Here is an 8,752-nt window from a genome sequence, read left to right on the forward strand (position 1 = left end):
GTCCCACCTGCTCAACTGCCGACGCCGGCCAGCTCATTCGTCCCTCAACTGGCTGACGCGTCACACTTCCGGCCTGAATCTCCCGGGCCCCCAGGGGCGAGGCTGGAGCGCGGCGGCGAAGGCGGGAAACCCAAAGGCCCCCACGGCAGTGGGCTACAACCCCGCCACCTGCCGGCCCGGCTCGGATTGGTCCCTTCTGAGACCAATGCCACGGCTTTAACCAATCGGCAGCCAGGCCGGTCGGGAGGCCCCGCCCCACACGAGCCCGCGCTCTGGTCCTACGGCTGACCGGGGAAGGTTTGCAAGAGTTTAGGGATTCGCAGACTGGGCCCCCAAGTCACGGAAATGGAGGGCGTACACTTACACTCGAGCCTCCGGGCTTTTGTTGGGAACAGCCTGGGCGTGTGTGACCTTGGGCAAGCCTCTGTTTCTCGCTGGGCGCCACTCCCGCCCTTCTCACTGGGAGGCTGGCGGAACTGGAGGGGTGCGCGTGCAGGGGGGAGGGAACGGGATGGTCCTGGGGACAGAACGCTGTGAACGCGACGTGAGAGAGAAGCCTGACCCTGGCCGTCCTGGCAGCAACACGGCGGCTCCCGGGCTCCTCACCGCGCCCTCGCCGGCGGGCCTCGCCCCGCCCTCAGACCACGCCCCGAGCCTTAAGGCGCGGCCCCGACCCTTAAGGCGCGGCCCCGCCCCTCTCTCAGACCCTGCCCCGAGCCTTAAGGCGCGGTCCTACCTCGGCCCAGCTCACAGCCAACCGGACCGGCGCCGCTGCACCTCGACTGCTTCAGCTCCAACCGGCCCCCCCGCCGACCGCACTGCTGCCTGCATCTCGTGTTCTCCCCGCGGCTCGGTGAGCCCGGCCCCAGCCCGCCCCGGCCTTCCACCCCCTCCACTTGCTCTGGCCTCCGGCTTCCACCCTTTATCCCCCGGCCACGCGGCTCCACGTGCTCCCTTCTCTTTATTTCTCTCCCCACAACCTACCTACGTATTTAGAATTGCTTCTTCGCTCTCGCCCCGTTTTTTCTTTGCTTCTCTCCAATCTCCTTTTATCTGTCATTGAGGCCTCCCCCACCCACCACCCACCCCCGGCTTCCCCACCCTTACGTCCCACAACCACCTCTCGGCCCAGCGCCCCACCTTGTCGACGTTCCCCCAATAACCAGAATGACCTCTTCCTCCCCGGTCTTGAGGCTGCGAACCTCCTGTTCGCAGCATTATATCGAGCACCCTTTCCTGGGGCTGTTTCTGTTTAGACGTGGCTTTGAGCCGCGCCACCCAGCCCCTGTCACCTCCTCGCAGCCCTGGCCAGGAGCTTGGACGGCTCCTAGAGAATGCCTGTTCCCTCCTGACCCCTTGTAATACTCCCACTCATCAGGATCCGCTGATGGTGCTGACGCAGGCTTATCTAGAATACTGGAAGAGAACCAGTGTGTCTCCCAAGAGAGCAGAGTGGGGGAGGGAGGGCCCCTGGGTGTATTTCTCCCCACTGATCGCTGGCTGCCCTCCCTGGGTGTGGTGGGTCCTTTTGCCTCCCCATCCCCAAGGCAAGGAGTGAGTGGGTGGGTGTGCCTTGGGCAAGTCCCCTTTCCCTGCTGGGTCCTTTAAGGTGGATGTCCCTTTCTAAACATGCTTTTGTCCTCACCCACAGGATACATAGTATGACCAATAGGTGTTCCATATCTCAGTTATTTTCTATGGAAAACCAAAGAGATCAGATCCGGATCGCCACTGTTGGCTTTGAAGAATGGGACGTCTTTAGAGAAGCTTGATCTTGGGAGGCCTCATCGTGAGACCTTACAAGTCCGGGTAAGATTCCAGGAATCTAAGGAAGTCTGCCTCTCCCTGCCTTGGGGTCTGGACGGGAGAGGGTCAGAGGACAGTCACTCTCACACATCCTTGGTCTCCTTCTGGTCCTTCAGTGGACCCTCCTCACACAACGAGGATGATGAGCCCCATTTTACAGAAGAGGAAACAGGTGAGGGGGGCACCTCTGAGACAGGTGCTTAATGTTCTCGCTACATATTGTTGAGTTCAACTTTTGACTATCCCTGAGATTGAGATTAGTAATCAGGTTTCGTTTTCTAGGCTCTGAAACTTTCAACCAAATCTGATTATTTGTTGAGGGTTATAAAATAGGTTAGGGGCCCAGTGGTTAAGTGCAGTGCTTCTGAACCTTCCTAATGCTGTGACCCTTTAATACAGTTCCTCATGTTGTGGTGACCCCCCCAACCATAAAATTATTTTCATTGATGCTTCATAACTGTCATTTTGCTACTGTTATGAATCGGGCAACCCCTGTGAAAGGGTCATTCGACCCCCAAAGGGGTTACATCCCACAGGTTGAGAACCGCTGGTTAAATGTTTGGCTATCATAAGGTAGGTATCACAAGTGGGTGGTTGTGAAGAACAGGACTGTATTGGCCCAGTTTGGAAATCTAGAAGTTCAAATCAGGACTGGAGTTCTAGGGGAGGCAGTATTCAAAATGGCAACTGAGCCTCCGAGCACTTGTCTTTTGAGATAGGCATGAGTCAGGTAGATATGTGTCATGGTGCGTCCCTGGTGCTCAAAGAAGAGGGGCTGCTTGTCCGAATCTTCTCGGAACCATTGGCCCGAGATGACTGAGCTGTGGGACTTCCCTCTTGAAAGAACCTGCCTGGGCCTCGGGCTGGGTAAACAAGAACAAAATGTGGCAAGCACAGAGTGTAGGATGTGGAGCCTGTGGGCAAGGCTTCAAAGTTTCCTTATCTGTAACGTGAGTAAGGGCAGCCACCTCAGGGTTGCTCTGAGGAGTGAGCTAATAGAAGTGGGGTAGGTATAAAGCAGGGAGGGCTGCTTGGAGCTGGCCTGGGGATGTGGGAGCATCCCATCCCACCAGCTCATTTTGCCACTTATCTTCTCAGCCAGTCTTCACAGGACCTCATGTAGGCCAGCCCAGGGGAACATAGGGTCTCTTGGTTTCCCTCTGAGAACCCCAGGAGGAAAAAGCTGGGGGTGCACTGTGTTTCCACAGTTTCCGTGTTCATAGCAGCAGACTCCTACCACATCCTCAAGGGCCAGTTCTGTCCTCCTGGGCCCTAGTGACAGAGGCAGCCAATCAGGCTGGCTCTCAGCTGCTCCTATGAAATCAGAGACAAGCAGGTGTCCCTCCCCCACGAGGGTGCTGGGCTCACTTCCTCTCTGGGCAGCAGGGGAGGGTGTGGTTCCAACTCTGAGAACAAAATGGAGCCCTAGGTTTCCAGTGTCATTCATTCGTCACAGCCTCTGACTTACACCTCCCCGTCCCCACCTCTTGTAGTGAAGATGGCAAACTGGCTGCCAGGTGGGGGAGCATTTTCCCTGCGTCACATAGGAGGCCAATTGAGCGAGCTCTGCGCCCACACTGAGTCTCAGCTCTGAGAATTGCCTGGAGTCCCCCAGGGCCCCCTCAGTGTTACCTTGTTGAAAAAGCCTTTCCCAGCCATCCACTTTTCTCTGGGTCTGCCCCGATTCATTCAGTTGCTCCTTCTGTATTTTCAGAGTATATCCTGCAAGCCCCAAATGCAGCTTAAGTCACCCACCCCTCCCTGTGTCAGACAGTAAAATCTTCTGGGGAGGGAAGACCTGGTGGTCTTTTCCCTTATAGGTCACTGCCTGGGAAATCCTATGGGGCAGCTCTCTTCTGTCACGCAGGGTCGCACATGAGTCCGAATCAACTGGACAGCACTTAACAGCAGGGAAGGAGGTGGTGTCTGGGGCTCCTGAGTCTCAATAAACTGGCGCCCAGCAAAGGCATGACTAGAGATGCCCGAGTTGGGTGGGGATTCCAGGAAAGAATTATACTGATGGAATAAGAACGGATTGGGTTGTCTGGTCTACTCCCTCTCTTCTAGACTTAGGCCAGACCCAGGCCATGGCCATTTCCCTCTGGTCAGGCCCGTAGGAGCCGAAGTGTGGGCAGCAGCAGTGGAAGTTCAGCGAAGGCTGGGCCAGTGGCTTGTTATGAGGCAGCAGGGGGGCAGCCCTGATCCCTTTCCTGTAGTGAAAGCCCGGAAGCTCTTCCTTAAACACGGACTCCAGCTAGGAATAGCATCTCCAGGCCTGCTTCCCGGCCTCGAGGGTCCGTTCCCATTTTCCCTTATGGGGCTGCTCGGTGTCCTTAGGGAGTCGGTGCTGTCAGAGAGGGTCACGTGGGGTGGTGGTGGTGGACAGGATCTGAGGGAACAGCTACCGATGGGCATTTCTCAACTTAGATTCCGGCAGAGTTCCTCTATCTCGTCTTGTTGCTGATTGAAGGTGCCCTCCACTTCTCCACACGTCTTCATCCCTGGGAGGTAGCAGGAAGTCAGCATCATGGTTGGGTTCAAGGCCACCGATGTGCCCCCGACCGCCACCGTGAAGTTCCTGGGGGCTGGCACAGCCGCCTGCATCGCGGATCTCATCACCTTCCCGCTGGATACCGCTAAAGTCCGGCTGCAGGTGAGGGAGTGACACCTGGACATCCCAATGGTATCGCATATGCTCCTCCTGCCTCTCCCTATAGCCATCCTGTGTTGACCTTGCAGATCCAAGGAGAAAGCCAGGGCCCAGTGCGGGCCATGGCCAGCACTCAGTACCGTGGCGTGCTGGGCACCATCCTGACCATGGTGCGTACGGAGGGCCCCCGCAGCCTCTACAACGGGCTGGTCGCCGGCCTGCAGCGCCAGATGAGCTTCGCCTCTGTTCGCATCGGCCTCTACGACTCCGTCAAGCAGTTCTACACCAAGGGCTCTGAGCGTGAGTATGGAGCTGGGCCCACGGGCTCATGGGGCTGACTGATCCTAGTTCAGTTAGTTGACTAGCTCCTTTAGACCCCAAGATCCCTGGGAAGATCGAAAGACTGAACTTGGAAGGAGTGCTGAGTCTCCTGGTGATTCCTGAGCACTGGGCTGTGCCAGGCCCGTGGGCATCATATTGACCTTTCTGTGGCATCCCTCACAACCCCAGCAGCCCAGGGTCATAGGTGAAGAAACACACTTGAAAAGGGGCTTGGCCAAGGGGACTTCGAAGGCCAACACTCTTCCCTTTCTCTTCCATTGCAAGCCAACCCGCCATTTGACCCTGAAAGAAACCAAGAAAGAACCCAGGGGGAAAAGTTGATCGGCGCTTCTCCAAGATCACAGGACAGGGAGCAATAGATCTCAATAACCTAGGGCCCCTCCTTGGAAAGGCCACCTCTCTCGGCCTTGGTTTTCACATTGGTCAGATGAAAAAAATCGTCTGATGTCTCAGAGCTGGTGAGCAGCAGATGAAATGATGAAAGTGAAACTGCTTTATGAAAGAAAGTACTAAGTATCATTTTTGTCTTATTCCTTGCTTTTTTCCCCTCCAATGCAAGTAGATCCTTGCTAGGACATTTTGTTTGGTGTGATGAGGTTGTGAGAGAGAGAGGGAGAGAGAAAGGGTCTGGACTCTCCTCCTGAAATGTCAGGAGGGGGGAAGTAGAAACAAGTGCAAGTCCAGCTGACCACTGACCCCACGGTTTGCCCACAGATGCCGGCATCGGTAGCCGCCTCCTGGCAGGCAGCACCACTGGTGCCCTGGCTGTGGCAGTGGCCCAGCCCACGGATGTGGTAAAGGTCCGGTTCCAAGCTCAGGCCCGGGCTGGAGGTGGCCGGAGATACCAGAGCACTGTGGATGCCTACAAGACCATTGCTCGGGAGGAAGGGTTCCGAGGACTCTGGAAAGGTGAGTATCAGGCATCTCCTAGCTCCCACCTCCTCCTTTCCCCACTCCACGTGCTCATATCAAGCCCTCCTCCTTCCTATAGGGACCTCACCCAATGTGGCTCGGAATGCCATTGTCAACTGTGCTGAGCTGGTGACCTATGACCTCATCAAAGATTCCCTCCTGAAGGCCAACCTCATGACAGGTGAGTTGGGGTCAGTGGGGCTAGAGAGCTGTGGGGGTCTGGTTGCCTCAAATCCAACATTCTTTCACCACCTTTGGCTGGTGGCCTGATTTCCTCTCTAATCTGCCCTAGTGAAGCTCGCAGGGATGAAACTTCACTCTGCAGATTGAGGAACCCAAACTAGATTAGAAAAATGACAGTTTCGGGTTCTTCCTTGGGAGAGGTCCCAACTAGTCTGCCCTTCAAAGACCATAAGGGCTCCCCCCTCCCCCACCACCTGATTCTCTAGGCCCTTTCTTGGTTCTCCTCCCGGGCAAGGCATCCTGACTGCCTCGCCTGCCCCTCCTCTTCTGCAGATGACCTCCCTTGCCATTTCATTTCCGCCTTCGGGGCCGGCTTCTGCACCACCGTCATTGCCTCCCCCGTCGACGTGGTCAAGACAAGATATATGAACTCTGCCCTGGGCCAGTACAGCAGCGCTGGCAACTGCGCCCTTACCATGCTCCAGAAGGAGGGGCCCCGGGCCTTCTACAAAGGGTAAGCTTCTGAGCTATCCCACCGGTCACTTGGGCCTGTCACACAGGTGGGAGAGAACCATCGGAACCAAGTAGCAGCCAAATGGAAACCTGTTTCTGGTCCAGCCCTGGTCCCAGGTATTGTTATTGGTATCATTAATTTTGAGGGAACCCTGGTGGCGTGGCGGTTGCACTTTGGGCTGCTAACCTCGAGGTCAGTTTGAAACCACCGCGTGCTTGTGGGAGAAAGGATTTCTACTTCTGTAAAGAGTTAGTCCCGGGAACCCACAGGAGCAGTTCTACCCTGTTCTAACTGGTCACATTGAGTCAGAATCAACTCAGGTGACACTGATTTTGAGAAACCATTGATTTCAACTCACAGAGGCCTGTATTACAGAAGAGATCGGCGCTGTGGGCTTTTTTTTTTTTTGGCTTTCTAGACTGTAATCTATGGGAGCAGGTCTCAGGGACTTTCTTCCCGCAGGACTGGGTGGTTCTGACCAGCCACCTTTCCAGTAGTGCTTGACCATGACGCCACCAGGGCTTCTCATTCTCTAGGTATTAAACCTGAAGCTTGCGAGAAGATGCTTGCTCAAGGCCAGGCAGCTGGGAGGCCCAGTTATGGCCTTGGATTGGATGCCGGGGCCCTGTAGGGGCTGAGCAAGAGGTAGAGATTGCTCCCGTGTTGGCCAGTGCCCCCAGTAACGTGTGTTTCCTGCCCCCAGGTTCATGCCCTCCTTTCTCCGCCTGGGCTCCTGGAACGTGGTGATGTTCGTCACCTACGAGCAGCTGAAGCGGGCCCTCATGGCCGCCTACACTTCCCGGGAGGCTCCCTTTTGAGCCGCTCCTGCTGCTGACCGGACGGACCACCTCTGGTTTGGACGTCAGCCCCAGCCAGGCACTGCTTTCCGTCTCCTTGCCTTCCCTTTGTCCCTCTCCCTTTCCACCTCTCCTCTCTCTCTGCCACCTCTTCCCATTGCCCCTCCATCCTGGAGGAGTTGATCCCATCCTGGCACCAGCCGGGACGCCATGCCCCAGTCCCTTGATAAGATAGTCCAAGTCTTTGCCCCGCCCCTACCACCCAGCCAGCGTGCCACCCCATAAAGCAAGCTCAACTTTGGTGTCTCCTCCCTCTTTTGTAGCTGTTACCAGAAATCATGGTCTGGTGGGCAGGGGAGGAGCCATCCGACCTTGCCAGGGCAGTGTGATTCACCTTCTTACCCACCTTTGTCCATCCAATTTAGTCTTCTCTCGGGACTGAGGTGGCGTGGCAAGTGCAGGGCGAGACATACCAATGGCTTTGCTCTGGCCCCTCTTCGCTGCACTTGAGCCTATACTCACCCAGTGCCTGGGACTCCAGTGCCGGCCTTCCTCGGACGAAAACTCCCCTCGCTCCACTGACCTCTCAAAATGGAACTGGCCCCGTTAGCCCTGCATCTCCAGTGCTTCTGGGAAGCTTGAGTGTGTCCTGGGACTCAGGTGCTGTGGTCTCAGTCTCCATTTTACCAAGGGGAAACCCACCTCCCCAAAGTCCCAGACCAAGTGAGAGATCAGTGTGGCTCCTCCCATCCTCCCCAGCCACACCCCTGGGAGGGAGTATCATTGGGCTGGGTGCGGCTGCCCCCATGCAGCAGAGGTTGAGTCAGGCTGTAGGGCTTGAGCAAACTTTATTTGTGGAGTCTTAACTGTCCCCAGCGCAGGGTCCCAGTTCCTCCTACCTATCCTGAGGCCAGAAAACAGGTGGGCAGGGCTACTTCTTTTTCAAGGGTTGGGGGGAATTCAAGGCTCCTGAATCCTACCAAACTCACCCTCGACTTTCGAGGACCTAGTAGAGCTGCCCCTAGGATTTTCTGAACCTAAATCTCTATGGGAGTAGAAAGACTCATCTTTCTCCCATGGAGCAGCTGGTGGTTTCAAACTGCTGGCCTTCCAGTTAGCAGTCCAATGTGTAACTCACTACACCAGCGGGGCACCTAGAGCATATCATTTTACAGATGTCTGAAGATGAGGGTTGAGACCGGTCACACAGGCTGGGGAACAGCAGCGGACTTGGGAGTCCTTGGAAAGGCCCCTTTGGTAGCTGTGGAGCCAGGCCCCAAGAACATGGCTCCTCCCTCCTTCTCAGCCTATTGCATACGATGGCCCTGCTCTTCCCCTCGGAAGCCATTGGTTAGGGCTAGAGGCAGACTTGTCTCCAGTAATTGTATAAGTGCCAGGATGTACCTGGAGAAGAGGGAGAGGGCCCAAGGTTCTCCAGCTTACTTGCTAGATTTTGACAGCTCTGCCCTGATATTCCCGAGAAGGGCAGAGCTGGGTGCTGTGGGGCAACAAGCCAGGGTTCAGGCAGAAGGCAGCCCGGTCCAGCTG

The 8,752-nt window shown here is 56.1% G+C and overlaps 1 protein-coding gene across 1 annotated transcript; it reads left to right on the plus strand.

The window, feature by feature from the left end:
* Positions 1-761: 761 nt before the first annotated feature.
* UCP2 (uncoupling protein 2) lies at positions 762-7,505 on the plus strand. The gene is made up of 8 exons (XM_004708818.3): positions 762-853; positions 1,652-1,809; positions 4,234-4,459; positions 4,546-4,756; positions 5,513-5,707; positions 5,790-5,891; positions 6,227-6,407; positions 7,111-7,505. The coding sequence occupies exons 3-8, from the start codon at positions 4,334-4,336 to the stop codon at positions 7,223-7,225; spliced, it is 930 nt and encodes a 309-aa protein (XP_004708875.1). The 5' UTR covers positions 762-853; positions 1,652-1,809; positions 4,234-4,333; the 3' UTR covers positions 7,226-7,505.
* Positions 7,506-8,752: the final 1,247 nt, after the last annotated feature.

Source organism: Echinops telfairi, unplaced genomic scaffold (assembly GCF_000313985.2).
Source record: "Echinops telfairi isolate 266 unplaced genomic scaffold, ASM31398v2 ScPeMD7_1713;HRSCAF=2227, whole genome shotgun sequence".
In the NCBI taxonomy this organism is placed as follows: Eukaryota; Metazoa; Chordata; class Mammalia; order Afrosoricida; family Tenrecidae; genus Echinops; species Echinops telfairi.